The 25,636-nt window shown below is 35.7% G+C and overlaps 1 protein-coding gene across 2 annotated transcripts in view; it reads right to left on the bottom strand.

Annotated features, from left to right (window-relative positions):
* LOC124161084 (DDB1- and CUL4-associated factor 6-like) overlaps window positions 1-21,279 on the bottom strand; it is a 31,483-nt gene extending 10,204 nt beyond the window's left edge. The window contains exons 1-10 of one of the 2 annotated variants that reach the window (XM_046537269.1): window positions 20,722-21,279; window positions 20,450-20,604; window positions 20,068-20,185; window positions 17,235-17,413; window positions 13,603-13,738; window positions 12,395-12,561; window positions 11,591-11,801; window positions 9,226-9,489; window positions 3,885-4,269; window positions 3-226 (exon numbers count right to left, since the gene is read on the bottom strand). In XM_046537269.1, coding sequence (XP_046393225.1) covers window positions 3-226; window positions 3,885-4,269; window positions 9,226-9,489; window positions 11,591-11,801; window positions 12,395-12,561; window positions 13,603-13,738; window positions 17,235-17,413; window positions 20,068-20,185; window positions 20,450-20,604; window positions 20,722-20,809 — 1,927 coding nt within the window. In that variant the 5' untranslated portion in view covers window positions 20,810-21,279. The remainder of the gene's footprint in view (window positions 1-2; window positions 227-3,884; window positions 4,270-9,225; window positions 9,490-11,590; window positions 11,802-12,394; window positions 12,562-13,602; window positions 13,739-17,234; window positions 17,414-20,067; window positions 20,186-20,449; window positions 20,605-20,721) is intronic. The other variant, XM_046537270.1, reaches the window with a different exon arrangement.
* Between the last annotated feature and the right edge of the window lie 4,357 nt (window positions 21,280-25,636).

Raw genomic sequence — 25,636 nt, 5'->3', positions numbered from 1 at the left:
ACCTTCCCTGGCAGCTGTACCAGTTCCACTGCATCCAGCCAGGGCTGGATTACTCTCTGGTGACGTTGGTTCATGCTTAGTCTCCTTCATTCCTTGAGATGGAACACTCTCCATTTGACTGGAAGAGAGTTCTCGTCCAACCTCATCTCCCACACCAAGGGATATACTACCACTTGTAGAGCCATGCTCAGAGTAAACCAAGCTAATAGCTGGCTCTGAGTGGTGCCTGGTAGGACAAAACAAAGGCTAATTAGCTTCTTCCATTGATGTCAAAGTACTTAATTGATCATATAAATGAATCACTCCATTTGGATGAAAAGTTTCGAATTAAAACAATGTTAATTTGGAAAAAAAAGAATTACTGCTTACACCATTTTTTACTTATGACAAACTAATATAAAATTTTGTATGGGATACCAGATGACTAGTTGAATCATTGTCTACCCCAATGCAATTAATTATCTTTCAGTTTCCAGAGCATTATTCTTAGACGCCCCTTAAAAAGTTAATTGCCTCCACAAATTAAGCTATCAAAAAATACTTTCCCTATTTTGACTTACTTCATTCTCTCCCATAACACACTTATGTCTACTACCTTGAAAACTGATCTCGACAATTATTGATCTATGGTGTCAACAGCTTTCGGGAGCAGCTGCGTATTGCGCTTTGTTATGCGAGCTTTCACAGCCACTGCAGGTCACATCATCAGGCGAGATGAGAAATTGGAGAAAGGTTGTCAATAAATATACTCGTCAACCCTCCTCACTCCACCAGAGTAGTAGGGGAGAAGAGTAATGCTGACGTCAGAAGTACTATCAGCACTGTCAGTGTTCCAACTCTAACTACATTATAAAATTCACCATTTTTTCCAGGTTTTCACGGCCTTAATGTCATCAAATTCACGGTTTGTAGATATGGCATTTTAGGCAGAAATAATGATCACGTAACAATCATCAGCCACACGTTAACTAAAACTGTAACAAACGCAACACATGCCTTCAAGGCAAACGTAGCCATGAAAGTGCTATCTCTTATGACGTCACCTATAGTTAGCAAAATTCAGGTTCGGCTAAAGAGTGTTAGTGGGAAAATGGAGAGAGCAGGGTGGCAGGGAAGTGAAGAAGTGCCTGATTTTTCGCCAGGGTTAATGTCTTCCAATCGCAGGCTTAAGGTCAATGTGCTGTCATGGCACACAGACCAATTAATAATTGCACTTCGAATACACGTGTGCAGATAAATTTGCGGACAGTATCTGCACGTGAAACTGTTTCTTTTAACCTGTCTATTGTAGTTCTACAATCAAGTTTGAGAGATTTCTAAGGTTTTACGATGAAATTCATGGCTATTTCCAGGTTTTTTCGTGGTAGACAAAATTCACATCTAATTTACGGTTTTAAGGTTTTCACGGTTGATTGGGAACCCTGCCTGTCCTTGAGCGGCGAGCGGACTCTCGCCCATTGTGGTGTGGCGGGCAGGTGAATCATAGCTGAAACATACTGGAAACATCATCGCCGTTGTTTCTTTCCAAAGATTCGCTTCCACATCTGGCTGAGTTATTGCCATCCAGTTGGCTGGGGGCATTTCTCAATTTCAATTGCCTCCCAAATTAGTCATTAGAATTTTATGTCCATCTTCAAAGTAAACATTCTCAGCAACGGCTGACTTCTCTGTGTCACGATGTAATAACCCCCGTTTGTGTTCTTTTATGCGGGAAGTAACAGAATGCCCTGCTGTCCAATGTAAGATTTCCCGCAAGAGCACAGGATTTTATACACGCCTTCCACGTTTAGGAGATGGAGTCGGTCCTTGGCAGAAGGAAACAAGTCGCTCATCTTCCTGAATGCCTTTCTCATTTATCTCCTGATGATGCAACCTGCAATGGCAGCGAAAGCAAGAGTGACAAAGCACAATATGCAGCTGCTCTTGAAAGCTGTCGACACCAATGAATTTCGCTGCAAAAGCCTACATTCCAAATTATTTTTTAACTTATGATAAGGTTTTAATTTGATATCATGGAATTAAGAAAGGCAATAACGTAGAGGCAATGGTTGCATAACGTTCTCAGTACGTAGATACGTTAATATGTATAAGAAAAAATCCATCAATCCCTTCCACATACTACATTCTGTAATATGTTAAGTGATGGGTAAGAAATGTAAACAGGCACATTGTAACAGCTTTGTTGCTTCAAGGAACGCCTTATTAGTCGCCCACATTAGGTTTTTAGGAGGTCCAAGGAGACTCTTTCTTAATAGCTTTTCGGCATTCCATATTGAGGGATTTATACAATAAAAACTCCCATTTATAAATATAATGGGACTCAAATTGCTAAACTTTGTAAATTAAGAGGGTTTGGTGGAGGGAAGTTGCTTTAGTAGATTGCAGGTTGCATATGCTTGCCATCTGGCAGCTATGAGAATGCTCTCAAAACACTCCCTCACCTTATATAGCCAGCATAAGAGTAACATGGGGTGAAATTTGAACAAATACAGTTACAAGGTTATGCATTATATCACACAGAAAGTTGAAACTGAGCGTATCTATGAATGAATTAGGAATAATCCTACTCAGCACATACTCTGCAGACATATATGTATTTGCAAATTTGGTGGTTTCTGAATTGAATGGGCATGTAGTACTTTTTTCCTGCCTTAACCCATCTAGAAACCTTCACCAAGGAGCTGATTTTCATGCTCAAAAATTGCAATGGTTGAAGACAATTTCCATTGATAAATTATTTTCCTACCAGTGAACCAGGCTGCAACCAACATCCTTATACAAGTACACACTCAGATAAGACTGCAGTAATCAATGTTAAAAAAACATCAGAGCAAAGTTAGAAATGGAGTGCCAAGAGCAAGAAAAAAACAGACAAACATCAAAAAGTGCATCAATTAAATTAAGGTACTCCAACAAATGAAGACAAAATTAGAGGGGGGATTGAAATAAAAATGACTTCATACAACCATTGACGTCATGATTCACGATTATGAAATATCAAAAATTCCTAAAAATCATTTGATGGTAGCTTATCAATTGGATATGATGGAAACTATAGTTTGAACATTGAGTGCATTAAAAAGTAGGCTGTATCTTTTTGTCAGCATTTAAATATAGACTTAAATTAATGGAGCAGAAGTATTGAGGGAAAAGAGAGATGAAACATAGGAACACGAAGAACAATTAACACTGAATATTTCAATCTGTGAAGGTAGCTTCTCAGCCCTGGGGATATACTCTCTATCCCAAGCACGTAGAGTTGTCAAAGACTTTTGATAAGTAGAGGTTTGTGATGGCTAAAACAGATTTTTATTTTGAAAAATATCCACTAAAATCCAAAAACTACACTATTTCTGCTCTAAAGACTAATAACTTGAAGCATCCATAAATCTTTATATTTCACAAAAGTTTACTAAAAATTTGTGACTCTACTTCCCTTGCAAAAAGTCAAGATATCCAGTTTGAAAAGTTGTATCTTGGTAACTACTTGATCGGTAGCGATGAAATAAACTGAAAATTGAAGAAAATGTGTTTCTGTTTCCTCAACATTAAGATACTCATCACAACATAAACAGTTATTTTATCTAAATTTTTGCAGCATAAGGCATGTTTTTGCTGCTCAAAAACCAGCAGCTCTATTTGCAGTAACATGATTTTCTGATGAGGTAACACAGAAATATATTATCAATTAATTTCATTACAATCAATTGAGTAAATGTGGAGATTCAGCACTTCTAACATGCTTGATAAAATAAAAGTAACCATCTTAAAATATCTATTATGTATAACACTAGATTTAATGCATCAACGTGCAATTAAAAGAAAACATAAACCAATATGTAATATCATAATGAAAAATTGACTACAGACATAGTGATACTCACCTCTCAATAAATCCTTCTCTTAAAGATGAGAGATGATCTTGAAGGTTGTTTATGTCTTGGGTCATAATTTCAGACCCAAATGGAGGAGTCTGATTGAAAGGCATCTGGGCATCTACTTCGTTGCTCTGAAACTGTTGGGAAGACACTGATGAGGACAAATTGAGTGCGTCCACATTCTCTGGATGATTTCTATTTGTAGCTGGTGATCCCAAAGAAAGGGATGAGATTTGGGGAACAGACTGTAGCACAGAGGTATCACTGGAATTTTCAGGTGGAGGATTTTCACTTCCCAAGCCTTCAGGAGCTTCTGCAATTACCTCCACATTTCCAACAGCAGCTTCACCACTGGACAATGGCAAATTGGCAGTCACACTTGGGGCAGGATCTGCATTTGGAGATAGAAATCAAAATCTTAGCCATTTCAAACCATACGACCAAAACAGCTACAGATTCCTCCTTGTACCAAAGACTTAAGATAAAGAGATTAGTTCTCACATACATAATTAAAACCATGGTTGAGTAATTCTAGAGGCATTCCACAAATATGAATATGAAAATATATCTGTAGAAGATTCATCATCATCACTGGTCAACAATCCTAGGATTGGTTTGACACAGCTCACCACTCAGTTCTCCTATCAGCTAATCTTTTCACACCTACGTATTTCTTCTCTTTCACATTCTTCTTTACTTGTTCTATATATTTTGTTCGAGGTCTTCCTTTTCCGTTCTTGCCTTCCACCAGTCCCTCGATGATTGTCTTCATCAGGCCATCATGTCTCAAGATGTGGTCTATAAGGTTGTTCCGTCTTCTTGTTAAGGTTTTCATGAGGCTTCTCTTCTCTCCTACTCTTCTTAGGACTTCCTCGTTACTAACTCGGTCGATCCATTTGATCTTCACCATTCTTCTGTAGCACCACATTTCGAGAAGATTACAACAGTTATTTGATATATATTTGTACAAGACTGCTAGAATTGTTCAACCATGAACATACATTTTACTCTTCCACAAGTGAATCCAGACGGTGTTCAGAATTTTCAACTAAATTTCACACGACTGACACATAGGTATTCCCAATCCTGTGAAATGCATTCATGAAATGCCTTTTTTCAACACAGCCTTCATAAGGTGCACTAAATTAGTGTAACTAGGATGTAAATCAGCATGATGCATGTACTTTAGGCAGAAAAAATACTAAGTTCTGACACTTATTCCATCAGCAATTAACACATCTTTAAAGTTGAGCTTCAATGACCTTAGTGTTTTGCCATTTTTTAAAGCATTTTTCAGTAGGCTTACAGATTTTTATCTTCAGAAGGATCACCAAGTCTGCCTTATTGTTAAATGAAAAGAGTGGATAAACATTAGTTCTGCTTCTTGACAAACTTTTTATTTTCATTGCTTCATCCTCAATGACTTTCCTCATTGTATGAAAACTGCTTAAAATATCACATCATACATATAACTTCATAAGCAATTGGATCCATAAAATCACTCTATTAAAAATCACTATTTTTCTGTAAAGCCAATTATAATAATAATAATATCGTTTATTTTCGTAGGCACTGGGGCCCATGAGAAAATGTAAGTACAGCTTTCTACAATTCACATTGAGATAGTTAAATAAGAGACAAAAAGTAAATAAATAAATATATATACTGTCAAATGTGAACAGTGCATATCGCCTAGTGCATGAAAAAAAAACAATACAATGTTTTCGACAAAAAAAATAAATAAATAATCGCACTTAGGTATAACACACTAATTACAAAATTTAAGGTGACAAACAAAAGATAAATGAACAAGAAATATGGACATAAGAAAGTGAATATAAATAAGAAATATGAACATAAGAAAGTGAATATAAACAAGAAATGTAAACAAGAGAAAGCCAATTATGTACGAAAAAGTTTAGTACAGCCAATTAAATTTTGTACAAGTTTTTCAATATAGGTTTCTTCTGGCTTCGGTTCTGATTCCAGTTCAAAGCTCTAAAATGGTGGAACCTAGAGCCAAAGAAACTAGGGATGAGTCCATTCCACTTTTTTTCAATTTCGATTCCTTCAAATAGATTCTAATTCTCAACTCTGATTCTATCAATTCTTATTCATACCAACAGGTGGGATATTATTTAAAATTTTATTTATTTATTTCAATTGCCCCCGAAAACAGCACAATGAGGCCTTTACATCGGGAGTTTTTACAATCAACAACAGACGATCACACACAACCATGTCCTGGAAGGGACAATCTATCCAGGTGGGACTCGAACCCGCGACCTTCAGTATGGTAATCGAGGACTTATCCCTGCCGACAGAGGCCGATAATGATTTGTTAGTAATATTTCCACCATTAAAATATTGGAATTGAATGGAATAAAATAACAAAGACAGTTAAGTGGCCCAAAAGTATATTTATTAAAAATAGCAAATTTGTATAATAGCAATAAATTCTCAGCTTTAATAAAATAATAAACACTTACACTGTTTCAGGCTTAAGTTAGTAACATTTAAATGGTTTCCAGCTCGATTTTGTGGAAGTTCGATACATCCATGATAAAATAACATAAATGGTAATTTCTACACTACAATACAAAACTCAACAACCGACCATGGTTTCAAGACATTGTGTCATTTTCACAGGAAACATTTTTCACAGGAAAATGACTCAATGTGTTGAGACTAGTGATGGGTCGGTTCGATTCCTCGATTCTTCGATTCCTCGATTCTCGGCCAAGAACCGGAATCGAAAACGAGTACTTGCCAAGGCGAAAAATCGATTCCGATTCCAGCAGTACTTCAAACAACAAAATATACGACCGCATTTCCAACAGTCATTTGAATTTTCGCGCCACGTAATCGTAATAACAAAACACATATCTTCTTGGGATGTGCGAGTACTCGAAAATTCAAGTCGATCGAGTAGTTGGTACTCGACTCGAGCGTTTCGAGTAGCATTACGGATGTCGAGTCGAGTAGTTAAGGCTACAGAGCTTTCGAGGCTAGTAGGTCCAGCAATCTGCCGACAGGAAGCGCTATCATGAAACTCGTGTATTAATGCAGTTTTTAAAGCCGATAAGTCATTCTAATGCCTTGGCCTGGTAGTTTCAGTCTGCCGAATACACTATTGTTGTTGTCGATGTAGGCGCCGAATACCTTTACGCCAGCCGCGGCGGCCGATCGTCTTCCTAGTTCCTACCCCGCGCTAACTGGTCCGAAATCGGAAAAAGCTTGAATAAAGTCCAAAATGACCTTTTTGGGGATAAAGACTGCAAACTCAGCGTAAATACTCATAAATCATCAGCAAATATTGATTTATATGCCATTTTACATAATTGCGAACCTTTAGTGAGATACAGAGGCCCAAACATGACCAATTTTTCAATGCCACACGAGATATCGTTTTTCCTCAAAATCCTTTGAATTTGTCCAAGTGGTTTTCCGTTGATATGAGTTTTGTGGAATAAAAAACGCAATATCCCTTTGATCTGGTGCTTTGCCTATACTTTCAATGACTTTTGAAGATTTTGGCTCTCATCTGTCTGGTTTTACAACGCAAAATGGCCGACCCGTTTTTCACGTGGAATTTGACATTAAGTAGACATTATCTTTCGTTTACGAAAAATATAACTCGGAAAATTTGAACCACAATATAAAGTAGAGATTTTTAAAGAGTACTAAGTAGAAATCTTGAAAAAAAGTTTGCGACGAAGGAAATAAGAACGATTTTTCAATCGCGCGTCAAGGCTGACCTACACGCCGCGGACCTCTGAGGCTCGGTAACTGGGGCCGATTTTTAAGTTTTTTAAAACATTAGTCCTGCAAATCGTCATTTAAAGCATGGATAATCGTCTTCATTGACTTAAAACAATAAACTGAGGATGTTAAAAAGGATTATGTATAGATCGACTAGACCATTTAGCGCATTACTCGAGTGAAAATACTAAGGATTGGATATTTTTCGGAACCATCCCGCGCGTAAGAAATATGCCTCGGGTATTGAAGTAAAGTGAAGAGATTAAGTCAGCATGCTTAAGAGAGAGAAAAATGAACTGTTTCCGTGAAAGGCAACAAGCGATACCCTTTTTCCCTTTCCACCCTCGCCGAGGAGAGTCGCACGGTAGGGGGAGTTTTCACCCCACAAGGCTCTTTTAGCCTTTTTTATTACTGCGTCCGTCCGATGTAATATTCATTTGCAGCGTTTAGTTTCTTTCTTGAACTTAAAAAAGCAAGAGATTTTAAGGTTGATTGAATGACGTGAGAAGTATAGCATTTTTTTTGGCTCTACAAAACTAAAGTTTAGTTCTATAGTTGTTCGCTTCGTCCACTTGAATTCCATTAAGATTCAAGATCCAACAAATCGTTGATATAATTTTTAATAAAAATTCCAAAGTCTCCAAAATCTTGCAATTTTGGTGGGAAAGTACTTGCCCAATAACACACCTGTGTAGGAAAAGGCAATTTTCTGCAGGAATTAATACTGTAACATGGAGAAGTCAAAACTTGCAAAAGATTTGGCTGAGCATGTAGAATAATTGAATTTTCTGCTTGAGAATTTGAAAGGGCCAAATATTACATGATTCATATACGTAGTATGTAATCTTTATTACAGCTATGAAAATTCCTGTACTCAGGGCTCTCCCTTGTAGTTTGGATATATATATATATGTTGTCGACATATATGAGTGCCAATATTCTAAAGTAATACCTATCATGTAACACCACTTTTCAGGTATGTTCTGTTTTGAAATTTAGCTATTATATTTTAATTACATAGCAATGATATGAAAGATTCTTTTGTCAACTGACTCTTTCACAGAGTAATATTTAAAAAAGTAGTTTTCTTGTTGCCTGGAATTAATTGATATTTTTCTTGGAGCCTATGGCATCAGAATCGATGGAATCGGTATCGGTAGAATCGGAATCGAAATGTCAGAATCGGAATCGGGATCGGAATCGATAAAATTTTGGAATCGACCCATCACTAGTTGAGACCATGGTCGGTTGTTGAGTTTTGAATTATAAGTGTGGAAATTACCATTTGTGTTATTTTATTATAGTTAAGTTCTTAAATTAATCATGTACCGTCCACAATGGTCCAGGTGTGAGTCTACCTTTATGCCCCAAGCTTATAGCCCATTTTCAGAATATTTATCTTCCACAAATCAATGGAATAGGATTCAACTTTATGCGAACGACTCTCGATCCTGATTTTGTGCCCAAGAATTGGTGGAATCGATAATCGACATTTGGAATTGACACATACCTAAAAGAAATGAACCAACCTGTCCCTAAAATGTACTCCGCCAAAAAAATTATAACATTATAGCAAGATTCTTACCCAGCTGAGGTGGATCTGGCAGGGCATCTGCAGCTGAAGGACCTTCGGACTGCTCCGACCCAGGAGGGAGATTACCCTGAGCAGCCTGCTCCCCTTCCTCTCCTTCATACGACTCCTCCCCACCACCACTGAGGGCAGCTCTGGTTGCAGGGTCATTCAACATCCGTGACAGCACATCAGTCATTCGCTGCATGAGGTTGGCGTGAAGAGTGGGCCGCGCCTGTGCAATCTCTGATGGATTGGGACGAGGGCAAATGTCCACCACTGTGTCTCAGTGTTAAGTTTAGAGTTCAAATGCACACAAAGGGGGTTTCATCTATCTACTCAAGGGGCAAGGAAGACATTTCACAAGGGTTGCTCAAATGCATCGAAGTTGGCTAAAGATCGAAATCATCAGAAATGCACAAAAGACAAAGTGCTTCTCACTAGTCTCAAGCGTTACGAAGATAATTTTTGATTGGAAAAACACCATTTTCCATTGAAAATTAACATATGAATTAAGATCTACTAAAAGTAACCTAATCTATCAGCAAAACTATGTGAAAACACCACTGCCAAAAGGGTGAAATTGTTTGACAATTAAACGAATTGTGAGCTATCTGAGACAGTTTCAAACGCAATTTTTTTAGTACTTCAGTTAATACTACTAACATCACTCTTCCCTTACTACTCAAGACGGGAAGAATATATTTAAAAATAATAGCTAAGAGCCATCATTGGCAAGAATAACTTATCCTGAGCCAACTTTAGAGCATTGTGTCCTCCTTTCATAGTTTTAACTAAATAAAACTTTCAAAATATAAAATTAAGCATAGGTAAAAGATGTAAAGAGTAAATTAATTACACATTGAAGAAATTTACAATTTCCAACATGAAAGCCATGCACTTCAAATTGCATTTCCAAACTGGTTTGAAAATAAAAATTATATTTTTAAATAGAGAGCTGCTTTACTTTTAATTTTAATAAGCATAGAAGGACAAGATAGAATGATATAAATGAAGAATGAAGAATGAAGACTCATGAATTAAGAGTCGATTTCAAGAATGGGTGTAGACTAGACTAAGGAAGAGGAAAAATGAAATAAAATTAGTCAAATGTTAAACAGCTTTAAAAAAACTGACACTCACAAGAAACCATTTAGCTAAATACTCAATGCACATAAACTACTTACAAAGGTTTCTTTCACAGGAGTTTAGCATTTCATCTCTTGTATGTATCTACCACACAGTCTACCTACTACCTCCAAATGATTTCTCTGGAAATTTTACCTATCCAACAATATTGGAAACTATTTTCTGCAAATTCATTTACTATCTCACTCCCGAGGATCAGGAACCATGCAGAAGAAAATCTCACTTTTCAAAGATCAATGCAAACACAACCAAAAAGAGTGAATTTTCTACATTTCAATGTAACTAACGAGGGACATTCTTAAACAGCTACACCACATAAACTATACATAATCCAATAACAATTTGAAAACCCATTTCAAATAAAATTGAGGTCAAACAAGAGGCCAGAGTTGTGTCTTGCAGACTGAACAGGTTTTCTAGTGACATTGATATATATGACACAACCTAAATATCGGTCATGAAAAATTCTCAGATGGACTACGGAAACATTTATATACCTAAAAGCTAAATATCTTCTGATAAGCAAAGGAAGTCTCACTGGTAGGGACGGTTAAAGAAATCTTTCATGAGAATTTTCTGGATCATTAGTGTTCTGTACTAAGCACATACGTATGTTGAAGTGGTGAAAAAATGAAAGTTCATTGCAAATTAAATTTGAGATCAAAAGACAGAAAATTACAATGTTAAACCCATTAGAAGGTAAGGGAGGCAGGACTAACAAGGAATACTAATAACAGACAGTTTTAAATAACAAATTCACTGAGCTTTACCACATTATCCACACAATAATAACTTACCACTCTACTACCACACAAATATGTATTATTACATAAAACTCATGAACGATGAAAACACTTTAATAGGGTCACAGTCAATCATGGGTGACAGGAGAAGGGTGATTTAAAAATTTCCTTAAGAATGGTTAGAATAAATATCAGATGGCTTATGGTACCCCATATATGGCTCATGAAAATTTTCCGGAAATAAAATGTACCAAAAGAAAACTACATTTGGTTAACTCTTTAAACAAAAAAGCTACACGGCACTGTATTCACCCCTAACAATTTTTCTATCAGTGTCTAAAAAAAAGATGACAGAATGAAGAGAAACAAAAAAAGGATGAAAGGAATCATATTCACTAGAACATACTAAACATAAAGTATTTACGAGAGTATGACATGAAACAAGAGAGAAGAAGAAGTGAACACAAATGTGATCGCGATTCACCCACCTCCCCTACGACCACCCTCCCTCTCAGGCCTTGCATCGGGTCCAGTATCGGACCAATCTCCTCGTAACCTCAATCGTTTCACAGGAGGATTGGGCTGCTGGGACTGAGACTGATGGAAACCACATGCCTTTTTGGCCCTCTCCCACGCACTTGGACTTTTACTTGAACCACTCATTGGGCTATCTTTAAGAGTTATATAGCTATCTTTATCCTGCAATTGAAAAATAAAAAATTAGATAGGAGTTACTTTAGTGCACAGCCACACCTTTTAACATACAGCTTAAGGGCTGACGATAACAATCTCACAAATTTATTTGCAGCTGAAGTAAAGAAAAGATATATATATATATATGTTACTTTTGAAGGACACCACAGGTGATATATATATAAATAAATGCCATGATATCGGCATGTCGGGAAGGAGACAAGGAGATATCTCCTTGTCTCCTTCCCGACGAAGACCCTAAGGGGTCGAAAATTTGAAACTAACGTGTGAGTTCTCTTTTATTTGTGTCTATGTTTTTGTGGCCTATCATGGCATTTATTTATATATATATATATATATTATATATATGTTACTTATGAAAGACACCACAGGTGATATGAATATAAATAAATGCCATGATAGGCCACAAAAACATAGACACAAATAAAAGAGGACTCACACGTTAGTTTCTTTCAAATTTTCGACCTCTTAGGGTCTTCGTCGGGAAGGAGGCAAACTTCAATAATCTCCAGGAAAAAACTGGAATAAATAGCAGATGGCTCAAGGAAAGGCAGTAGTAAGTGAAAAATAGCACTTACCTTCATACTGAAAAGATACAAATAATCGGAAGAGTAACTGACTAGAACTTCCTCTCCATCAGGGCTGAAGGAAAGTGAGGTAATTCTGTATGATCGACCATTGAATTCAGGAACAGAAAAAGAACAAAATGGTCCAAATGAAGCTGACACCTCTGACACAGATGAGCCTAGGTAGTGAAATGAAAACCAAATATCAGCAACAACCTACATTCATTAGGAAAAAAAAAGACTAAGAATCCCTTCAAAAACCTAATAAAATATATACTCTTAAAAAGAGATGCAAGCATAAAGATCATATGACAGAGTTTTTTTTCAAATTTCCCTGAATAAATTTCTTAGTTCCATTGTCTTAACTCTATCCTAATAAGCTAAATTGAAAGCTTTTATATGAATACCTGCTCCTCAATCAACACGAGTACAGAAATTTTAACGGAAAGAATAAAACAATAAACATTGAAATCAGCCTCCCAGCCAATATCTGTTGAAATACCAAACATGCAACACTGAAACTTGCGTGGCAGTCGTACTACTTTAGAAAAATCAAATGACAAGACCTCCAAGCTAGTACACTAATATTCCCTGTGAAATAGTGCTAGTCTTGCATGTCAACTTGATTCTTTGATTCAAGTGCATCTATCACAAATTTAGATAATCATTTAAAATAAATGATACAATAAGATATCATACTGTCTACTCAATTTTAATTTCACTAACTCTACTCCCCTGTTTCAATTGGCCTGTAGTTGTCATCACGTGTAAACAATTTCAATTCTGGACAGATGTATAAGTCTTCCAAAAGTAGTGGGAGGGGATGGATCTGAAGGATGGATGGGGGGGGGGGGGTGAAATTAAGAGGAAGGAGCACAGAAACATAGTTAAAAAATTAAATATATACAGACTAAAAGACAAAATTCCAGAATTGCGTAATATCAAAGGGTTTTTTTTGGGAGGGGCACAGAGGGAGTGGGGTTATAATGCAGTTAATGGATTACATCAAAGATAGGGGACCACCTAACATAGGTAATCATTTTTGTTTTTAAATCAAATTTCTTCCTTTTCCTTTTTACTATTTCCTAATGTTCGGCTGCATCTAATCTTTGTCCCTTCTCATGATAATGAATAATTTTCACATCATAATTGACATCCGATGATGACCAGCGAATTATGGCTTCACAAAAAGATTAACAAACACAAGAACCATGGCTTACCTGATGCTCTTGTACCAAGCATCCTTCGATCAAAGATCCTGACAGTGCTGTCCGAACATCCTATAGCAAGCTGATATGGGGCCACGGGATTAACAGACAGTGCAGTAACTGCTCTTTTACATGATATCATCACATCCTAAAATTAGAAACATAAATTATTAAAATAACTTGCAATTAAATTCCTTCCACTGAAATTACTCCCTATCATTACATAGAACTATTCAATGATTGCTCAATTTTTGGATCTGAAGCATTGCTACCACGAACAGCCACAACCATAAAATGTATGTTATTGTAAAGACAAATACGGGTGAAAGTACAAGAATATTTTAAATCACCATCAAGTAAGCTCTGAAAAGTCAATTTTTGAAAGGCACACACTATATGGTCATGTCCACGAACTGACATTATTCATTACCATCGCAAAAAAAACTTTTCACCAGCTACTTCAATTTGTGGAGCAAAAAAATTACTGCAGTTTGATACAAACTGAACTCAATAAGTTACCACCATGATACATTAGATTAAATATGAATAAGGGTATAATGACAAGAATATTCCACAGGATTGCCTTGTAAATATGTACTCCATTATGAAAGTGAAATTCTTCTAACAACCCAACTATAACAACAACTTCTATGATGTCCCTGTCAAATATATTGCTAAATAATATTATAAAAAGTATTTTTACTCTAAAATACTTCAAATTACTGGCATTTTGAACGTAATATGATAGGTATTTCCATTAATTGCCATGAGTCTTCCATTTAATTTTTATTCACAGTAGAAAATTTATTTTTGCCAAATGTACCCTAATACTCCAGAAAATTCCTTCCACAAAAATGTTATATTTCAACTTAAAGGTAAAGCATGTCATTCTTCTCAATTTCCTCATATATAAATGGCTTAGTGCCCAGTACTCCCAATGCAGACGTATTGAGGTCAACCAAAATTGAGCCACAGCTGCACTTTTGCCAATGTGAGGTTAAGAATTCACTTGGCAACTGTAGAGATTCCTTAGAGGCTTTGAAATCTTATATCTATCTCTGGATTCGAGTCAAATGGAATTCACATGTTTTGTCTACACACTGACTGTATCCTTGAACCAAATGCCTCTACTGAGAATATGGCTGGCTCAGATCCCTTACAAACAACCTTGGGCTAGATTTATGTCCTTTCTTCACACGCGCTCCAAATTGAATCTTGCAACTCGATGATTGAATACACAGTTCTTCATGAGCTGAGCAGAATTTATGAATAATTCAAAGCCAGCCAATGATATATAGCCTGCATTAAACTCATTTTTAATGATGAAAATGTATAAACTGATATTCACAAAAATATAATCCAAACACTATTGGTCTATACACATAATCCAATAACAAAAAACTGAATTTATATTTTTCAAGACAAACAAAGGTGCTAGATGAATAGGAGGAATATGTTTGCTCTGCTTCACATTCGCATTGTTTTCTTCATTAATAAGGTATTTTTTGTACTATTCTGCATCTAAAATTTTAAATATAGAACAAATTTTAACAGTTTAGCAAAACAATACAAATTACACATTTTTGAAAGAATGGGAGGCATTTTTGCATTTGCTTGAGCATAATAAGATATGATAATAAAGAAAACATCATCATTAAGGATGCATATGGAAAAAGAATAGCAAATACGAGCTCAGAAAAAAGAAAATAAAAAATAAAGTAGAGATGTGAACTACATGGGCCTTGACACAATGAGTAAAACCCAATGTATTTTCTTGAGTAAAGGTCCGAAATTCATGCACACCTGGATATGTATGATTTAAACTCGAAAGGACTAACCTCTCCACAACACACAAAAATCATGGATTGTTCAAAAAGAGGATAAATCACAAGAAACATAAGGAATGAATATCTCACAGGGATAACTGGCTTAAAAAACACACTCCAACTAGAATATGAAACAATAGATGTGTTAAAAAAAACAAGTGTGTTTATCTAGCAGTCACCTATGAGTGACATGTACCAAATGCAAGGAAATAAACAACTATTTATGTAGTAGGGAGATCTTCCTACGCCAGCCATGAATTCTAAATAAACTTCAATGATATACACCATATATTCTTGAGTTACAGGTAACTGGTCACATAAGACAACCCCTAACTTTAGAGAAATTTTGTTGGGCTAAAAAATTAATTTTAAACACCATAATATTTGGCATATATAATATACATATACATATTTCATTTGATTCTCATAATATAATGTCAAAGATGAAAAAAAGCATGTAAATATTCTTTCCATTCAATAAATCAGCCAAAGGAAATTGATATATAAGGCCTAATTCAGTTAGAGACAACATGGGCTTTAAAATGATCTACTGGCCCTTTATTTTATATATCACCATCATAGCCACTCTTCAACGGGTAAAATATCTACGATGCTGAAATATATGAGCGTCAGGATAAATACAAGTAATTGTTTGCAGAGTATGAAGTGTACTAAAGAATCGCCAGAATAGAATGAAGATGAAGGTCAAGGAGGAATGAGAGCCCCATTTGACCGGGAGATACAAAGAGTAAAATTACATCAAATACTGCATGACTTCATTACAGTGCAATGACTGCAAGCTAAGAATTTTAGCTTTGGCATGAACCCAACTTTCACTGAAAAATGAGCTAAAATTGATCATTAATATTATTTCACTATCTTTACACTTCATTCCCATAATCAACCTTATTTACATACATTATGTACATGGATATACCAGCTTTGAATCTGAGAAAATTTTAGAGGTCAACTTCAAGAATTTACATTAATCTACATACTTCAGTCCTCCCTCTATTTACAAAACTTTGGAACAAAAAGTCACATCCCTTACATCGTCTATAACACCTTCCCACTACAGACATAAACACCGTAGGTAAGAAATAGCAATACCAATGTGTGTCATCAGAGCCAAGAAAAATCTTGGCAACATTTCAAGGTCATATCACCAAATACTTTCCTAGGTGAAAACCTTAAATAGTTTCACTGCTAAAGCATTTGACTATTTGATGTCCATATGAGCACCATTCATGTCAAGTATGCAAGTTTAATTTATGATTAGGATTCAATTGAATTTATTGAACAATAAAAGAAAAAAATATCCCAAAAAATTACTACTCCTACCTTTGAACAAAGAGATGCACAATTCATCTACTAGTTCAAGTAGATGTAAAAAAATGAAATTGCCAGTTTTCACTTGATTTGCCAGACAAACTAAAATATGCACCAACTTCATTAGTAATAGATTAATCAGTTACCTAAAATTCAAATCTTACTAAATAAGGAATCACTATTACGATCTCAATGACTAATTCCAGAGGTACACAATAAAGATGTTAAATACTGTATAGCTGGATTAGAACAAGTACTGCTAATAGTGAGACATCCATTACCATAAGAGTTCCACTGCAAGCTTATAAGAATCCTATGCATCTTTATTGACGTTTCCAAATTTAACGGCAGCAACTTCTTAGCTTATTGTTAGAGTGCCTAATCCTATGAAAGCTTAAGTCAAGCTGAAGCGGGTGGTAAAACTTAGGCTAACTAATCATAAGTCCCACTGAAAACTCACAATTTATAACTATTGATTAAGGTATTTACCTCTTTGCAGTTGGGTTTATTGCATCGGTCCTTCACTCTAAGATCAAACCACCGCACCGTACCATCTTCTCCACAGCTTAAAAAGGAATGTGAATCACCTGGAATTGTCATTACTTCATAAGTTGTCCCTGAGTGACAATTGAATTGGTTATAAAATGTTTCCTCCTTTCGCGTCAAATCTGGAATATAATAATTGAAATATGATTAAAATTCAAAATTACTTCTCATGCACTATGAATACAAGCAGACACAACCTAAAGGGCTTCAATTCAATGCATCAGCTACAACTAAAATAACTAACAATTAAAAGGTAAAAAGACTTACCCATAAACATTCAATATTTTGTTATTAAGATTTCTCTCTTTGGACTTATTAAAAAGCTAATACTGAACATGTTAGAATGGGTGCTTTGCAAAATCTGGAATACTCAACAGTTGCAAAGGTTTAATGGTATATAAATGAGGACAAATGGGTAAAAAATTATGATTTAGTTCCCTGATATATCACATTCACACCAATACTCTGTAAATGTGCTACCCAGTAATAATTTATAATGGGTTTCTAATAACTGTTACCTTTAAATTATCAATAATATAGAAATCTTAAAATTTTCTGCAAAAAAATTGAAGTAATTTAATAGGATGAATTGTGATATATTTTCTAAGCAGGGATGGATTAAGATCATTGTTTTGGGGGAGCGGGAAGGTTGAAAACTATCTGCAGTCCCTAGGTGGTATGCAACACCTCTCACAAGTTATATTGCCTCTGCTCATGACAAGTTGCTTTTATATATTCTCCAATTATCCTTTAACATTATTTATTCAGCTTTACAGTGAAATTACAATTTGCATAGGGGAGCCCCTTTAATGATTACCACCTTCCCTATTTTTCCAGGAATTATGAGGAGTGCAGTCCCTGCATCTCCTGGCCCCTACCTTCGGGGGTTGGTTTTAGTAACATTTCATACCTCTCTTATTCACAAAAATTTTTAAATGGATATTTTTCAACAAATCCATGGAGAGTTGGATTTGATTTTATCTTTAAAAAAAGTCATGAATACACACACTCAAAGGGTGCTTGTAAGTAACATACAGAAAGTTTTTTCAGCCTTACGTAGCATAAATCCATTCTTAAAGCATAACTTGCTGGTATTACATGAAATCCGGTTACTGCCCAGGAACAATGGATGATAATATATACTTTTGAAGAGGAGGTACATATAGGGGTGTTAGCTTGAGACCGTAACTTCCAAAAATTTCTTGAGGTACAGATTTGACTCTCACATGTAGACTTAACAGCCCACAATGATTCAGGTACCCAAAATAAATGTGATCAGAAGCAAAAGTATCATGAGATTGATTTGCTTGGATAGGGCATTTCTGAGAACAGCCAATTGGATTTATTCATTTAAAATTATAGGTACGTATAAGAGAGATGAATTCACCCATCACTCATATTTGGCTCACAAGAAAACAGTTTGGTAAGGGCAAAAATTAACAATTAATTAATCATGGACACAATTAGGAGTTTAAAAAATCAAAATATCTAACAGGGTTGCTAAAACATTTGCATAAGTGAAGTAATGGCAATGTCTAGAAAAAAATGATTTTTGAGCATACATACTTGCTTACAAAACATGCTCACACGGAAATCTACCTTAATTGGTAGAATATTTTGATAATGCTTACAAAAAGTATGCACTAGAGCAAGTTGGAATTAGCTCAACTTTCGAGATGTAGAGGGTCCAGTTAGCATAGTATAATGGGTTCAAAGCAAGAATGGAATAAAAACTCTGCCATTCCAAAATTTGGTGAAACCAGTCAAACCAGTTTATTAGTCTGATCTAAAATAATATCAACAAATTCATTTGTCAACTAAATGAGTGTTTAACACATCAAGACCATGTGATGAATTCATTGAAAATCCTTTAGAAGGGAGGAAAAATATAAATCATATTGTCCAAAGAGTTAGGTATAGTAAGGTCAAACCACAGCATTCTACAGTTCTATACATGCATCTCTCAAATGATATCCCACGGAAAACAGGGAATGCTAGGCTTACATGAGCCGGATCGATTTTTCATAGCTTTCAACAGATATTTCCCACAGAATTAATCCATGAGTTAGAGCTATGCGACAGTAACCTAAGAATTCAAAATATTGTCAACCAAAATAACATATGAAATTCTGACATGTTACCTATCCCACGATGCTGAAGGAAATTTCACGTAAATTAAATAAAACTATATTGCAACCTATGAAATTCTTGGTTTCATCATTCATGCTACAAAACAATTTCCCAAAGAGAAAAAAAATAATTCACATTCCCACATTTACTTTCTTTCTCAACAGAAAATGGAACTCTTAATATCCTTTAAAATACAGACCAATTCTCAAAACAAAATTCCTGTACGACCAAAACCCACTGGCATTATTGTTTACTCTAATTTCCCATTAAATTGTCAATCAGGCCCCTTGACTAAAATACTTATTCATGAAATAAATGTTCATTGTGTTATCACATTCTGTCTGGTTCAAAACACATGAAAGGCATATCGAGCACCAAACATTGGGTCACAGGGAGTCAGATTAACAGACTTGAGTGCTTGCCATAGGCATTACAAGCAGTCTATTAGAACACTGACATTAATATTGAATTATAAATGTCAATAGAAGCAAATATCAACTTGCCAAAGACACATTTTCACAGCAAGCTAACTTGGAGATACTAGATGCCAACTTTGACATTAATATACCGAATAGTGCATTAAACCATAGGAAAATCTAAACCCATAATCCCTGACGAAAATAAGTTAACAGATGACTCTACTTACCTGTAAATAAAATAATACCATCCCCTGAACATGATATCACATGATGATCTCCCGTACTAGGTAAAAACTTGGCACTAAATATGTTAGCCCTGTGGCTGGTTTTATGGTCTGTCAACACCTACAGGAGGACAGAAGAAATTATAGTATAAACAAATTTTCATGGCATAAAAATTATATATTTCACCGAATAAAAGCAATAATGATCTTGGGAAAAATAATTCATAGATAACTTAATGAATGGGGCCCAATAAAGAAACTCAAGGGCAAACATTGGCATAAACAAATGTCTAATCAATGGCATGATTTATTCAACCACAAGACTGAGATTATAATTGATGTTAAGGTGTCAATCAACAGTGTAAATCAGAAAAATAGTTCATACCCTATAACTGTAGGCATTTGTAAGGACGATGTGTTGATCATCAGATCCAGATAATATGTATTCACCCGTCCTGTTCCATGAGATCGTGTTTACGCATCCGCTATGAACTGGAAGTTTCTTCATCAAACACATTCGCTGCATAAGATCGCAACTCCCTAAAACGAATTGGGACACAAATAATTTTCATATTCAAAGAAACTTACTTTCCAAGCTCCACCATTCTAAAGGATCCAAAAGCAATGCGGTACATTCCCACAAAGATGATTTCTTACCTTTACTGCTATTATACAACTTGAGCCTGACGCTGTCATCGTACGGCTGCTCATAAATATCCCGGAATAATCCACTCTTCCTTTTCATCGCAAACTTCACTAAGGTAACAAAATTATTCTAGATCCCTGAAACACTGCAGATAACCTAACGCAACACAATATAATATGAGTTATTGATGATAGGAGCCGTTGACTATTAATCTCATGGATTATCATGAGGAAACTGTAACTATTAACGCGTCACAAAAACACGAATGATCTCTCGGCTACGACAAGACACCGATCATAGGCCTCCTAAAAATAAATGTTGCTGCATAATGCAGGAACAGCTGTTTTGGCAAAGATTTCAGATTTTAGCGCCGCCGATCTGAGGTTGTGCCATTACTGCACTATGAGGCCGTCAATGTTTGCCGATTTCGATAACAGCGCTAAAATGGACGAACTAAGTAATGAAAGTTTTCCGGCATTAAAGGCGCCGTATTTCAATGCAGCGCTTCAAAGATATGGTCGTTTAACAAGTAGTAAGGAGACTTACCGATGAGAATTCAAATTTGAACTTTCCAAAAATGAGACTGCTTATGTATTTCCTTCTTGCAATTATTTTATTAGTCGCTCAGGGTTATATTTAGACTTTCAGTGAGTAACTAAGGCTAGATTGAGTTTACTGGCCTAGGTAATTTTAAGAGAAGTTTTAGAAAATGTAAAACTTTGTTATGAAATCAAAATTCAATAATGCAATTAGAGTTAATCACCAAAATTTATTATTGAAGCGTCGGAATGAGATTTTATCCCATTTCCTCCACTTATAAAAGAATAAGAATTTTATTTTACAAAAGAAAACAGTGTAAAATATTTCCTAGAAATATCCACCCGAAGCATTTTTTTATGAACGAGAATATTTGAATCAAGTTCGTAGAGATGCCTTTGTCGTCCTTATTGAGTCGACCAATGCTCAACACACAAATTAAAACTAATTATTCCTTCTTTTTTTAATTTTTGACACAAACAAAAGAAAAAATACTTATTGAAAACCTAATATTTATTAAAAAATATTTTCTCATGGAAATTTCCATGAGAATTAAAGTAAAAACCCTAGTTATCAATGACATAATGACCAATTTTAAGAACAATGCCAGAGTTGAGGAATTGAATTACGGCAAATATTTTCATGGAGTCATGTATAGGTTCATGTTTCATCTTGTTTCAGTTATATCATGTTTGTTTACCACAGTCAATAGCAGTTTTGGCTTCATTCCAACAGGCATGCCAACTACCTGAACCCCAAAATGCAATGAAAACCATGCCATTCCATCTATCTGAAAATGAAGAGTAAGCACCCCTATGAAAAAATTGTATAAACCTGTATAAAATTTGTATAAATTCTTATACATTGTCATGACATGAGAATGTATTAAATTTTATACAGGTTTATACAATTATTTCATAGGGGCATGGTCTGAGATAGGACATGTGATCGACATAATGGAAGCTACCCTCCCACACAGCAACGAACCTCTCAGAGACGTCTCACTATGGTCTCGAATGACTCGAATATCACGTATGTCTCACAGATGTCTCGGAGATGTAATCGTGAGACGTTCAGGAATTAAAAAAAAAAAAACGTATTTAAACGCCATCAATGCCTTCCATATATATTTTTCGGTGCAAATCTGCAGTTTTGATTATTAAAATCATGACATTTAATATGGGTTTCTTATTTTCAAAAGGTGATCCATCACAAAATTTGTCGCTAAAAATGATCGAGAAAAGTAGGCCATAACTGTATAATTTAAATTTAATTTATTTTTTTGCCTAAATTTAAAGCATACCATAGTACGTACAAAGTCTAATGAGACATCTCAGAGACTTATGTGAGATGTCTCAAGAGATGTCACATAGACCATTTTTTTGGACATAGTGACATCTCAGAGAAGTCTCAGAGATGCCTCTGAAGCTCTCTGAATGTCTCTGAGACGTAACATATGATATTCGAGACGTCTCAGAGACGTATCCGAGACGTATTTCTGCTATGTGGGCTGAGAGCACACAAAAAATTGTAGACATATAAATTTGGGATATTTCTAGTCTGCAGGTAACTTAACCGATGGAAGTTACCTGTAGACCATAAATATACGCATGGTGAAAAGTAAAGAAAACAGTTATTCCAAATAAATATGATGTATTTTCATCACGTCAAGTAGATTCCATAAAGTTATGCCTGAAACAGCTATTATAAATATACGCGATGGATAGTACACGAAAAATTGAAGGCTATATATTTGGGATATTTCTAGTCCACAGGTAACTTAACCGATGGAAGTTACCCGTAGACCATAAGTATACACGATGTATTCTACCAATGCCTTCTTAAAGGTAACGAGTCGTATGCTGGAGATGGTAACACAGTTACCTTGCGTTGGACGCCAGCAGACAACGTTATGTATTGTTATGATTGTTTGTATGAGTTTTGAGCAGTTGTGAGAGCTTCGTTTGTGATACATGTTGGCAGGGGCACCGACTTATAAAAAATATTGGGGGGGCCCATATCGGAGGTCTTGCCCCGGGAAGAGGTTAAATTCAAAGTGTGTCGCAGCACCGAAACACTACCATGATTCACACCACTTGATTCAGATAACCTGCTTAACCTTATAATTATTTGTTTCAACACACATTGTTGAATTTATTTTAAAAGGTAACTATCGTCAAACATGGGAAATAAAAATAACAAATATATTTATGTGATTTCACAAAGCATAATATAACTTAATTACCTTCTTGAATTATTGAGGGGGCTCCGCCCCCCTAAACGAATCTTTGAGGGGGCTCGGGCCCCCTCAGGCCCCATGGAGTCGGCACCACTGCATGTTGGTTATTTCTAATGTGAAGCAAAATATCCTACGGATGCAATATATATAGAGGCTCAGAAGCCCTCATATTTTGTATTATTTACAATATTGATATCTAAATAAGTGCATAAAATATAAACTGGAACAGTAGTTAAACCACAAAGTCAGTAACATCTTTGCAGCAGTCTAAGCCACGGCCGTTGGAGGTAGATATGTTAATTGTAAGTTGATGTTATCAACGGCACCTCATCCATTTATGTAATAAGAACAATTCTGATATTTTCTAATGTCTGCTATGCTTTGATGTTCAATAATTTCATCCATTTCTTTGTAGATACCTACATGCCTAGGATGGATGGTGGATGCCCAGTGAGAAATGGGTGGTGGAATCCACGTGGAACCCACGTGGAATCCACGTTGAGTGGTGGATATTTGGTGGTGGTGGATATTGAGTGGTTGGACCCACGTGGAATCCACGTTGATTTCAAGTGGATTTGTGGTGATTAGCATAAAATGGTAAACAGAATTTCTAATTTGTGGAACTTAACTCTCTGGTGACATTGCGTCATTTATCATCCTGAAACCACGCTAGTTATGTGAAAATGTATCGCACATTCTATTTTTATATAATTCGTGGAAAGGCAGCCATGAGAGCACATGAAAAATCGTAGACACATATATAGAAGGTTTAGCTATAGAGTGGTTGAGGTTTTAATAGTTTTAGGACAGCACCTACTGCTGTTTTAATTTTTCCACCATATTTCCACGTGGATTCCACGTTGATTCCACGACCAAAAACACGTGGTATCCACGTTACATTTCCACGTGGGTTCCACGTGGATTCCACCACCCATTTCTCACTGGGTGGATGTGTCAACATGAAAACAACAGATGAAGTGAAGAATTTGGAAATTATGATAACTTTGAACATATCATGAGGGAAGTAGATAGGACATATTTGTGGCAGAGCCCTGAAGGAGCTAGGACTCGCCAAGTGTGTTGTGGGAAGATTTTTGAATGAAAAAGTAAAAGGGAGGTGCTATTTCTCACTTTTCCAACCACACCTTAAATAAAATATGAAGGAAAGCGGTGCGATTTGCCAAAAACTGTTATGGGCATATAGAAAGCATTACACAGATGTTAAATGAATTTGGCTGGGAGCTGCCCAAGACACATAAGCTGAGTACTAGACTTGAGCAATTGAAAATTAATAACATCTTTCAGAGTGATATGGAGAACATCATATTCGAACCCCACTATATTTTCTGGTGCAACAGAAATGAAAAATTAACAGAGATGTTTTGCCGAACAGATAGGTCTTGGAATTCAATTTCCTCAGAACAATAAAAAGGACTTTAATAAGTGCTTGATGGAACATCATTAGAATACTTCCTTTTCATTTGCTAATGGCTTGTGCCCTAACACATATGTATATATGAGGCCACATGCCTAATGAGGTGACTTGCTGGGTAGTATGTATGTAGATATTTTAATTAAGAGAAGTGAAAGCCAGTCACATGCTCATGACAGCAATTCTTGAGACACATATCAGTGTTTATGAGTGAGCAGGGGCTGATCCAGGAATTATTTCTGGGGGAGGGGCACAAGGGTCTCACAGTTCTTTTCATAATTGAGATTAAAAATTATAAAAATACCTGTAGAACATTTTCTCTTTATATTGATATGAAAGCTATTAATATTAAATTAAATGATTGAGGTCTGTAATACACAAAATAAAATGAACGTAATGATAACCGTATTAAAAATTTTGTTTATATTTTAAGCCTCTGGGGGGGGGGCACGTGCCCCCCCTCCTCCTAAATCCTCCTAAGGGAGTGAGATAAAGAAGCGGGCCAATGCATTTAAGAGTATTAGAGCTGCTTCAGTAGCGTAGCCAGGAATTTTGTTCGGGGGAGGGGTCCAAAACCAGAGGGAAAATTTTTGAATAGAACAGAATACTAAGTCATGAGTTTTTAACTAATTTCAACACTTTTCATGGTCGAAAAACTTCATTTGTTAAAGAAATATGTACTTTGTAAATTCCTGATTTTTCAATATTTTGTTTCCTT

This window comes from Ischnura elegans, chromosome 6 (genome assembly GCF_921293095.1).
Source record: "Ischnura elegans chromosome 6, ioIscEleg1.1, whole genome shotgun sequence".
Classification (NCBI taxonomy): domain Eukaryota; kingdom Metazoa; phylum Arthropoda; class Insecta; order Odonata; family Coenagrionidae; genus Ischnura; species Ischnura elegans.
This window is presented reverse-complemented; position numbering and strand designations above follow the sequence as displayed.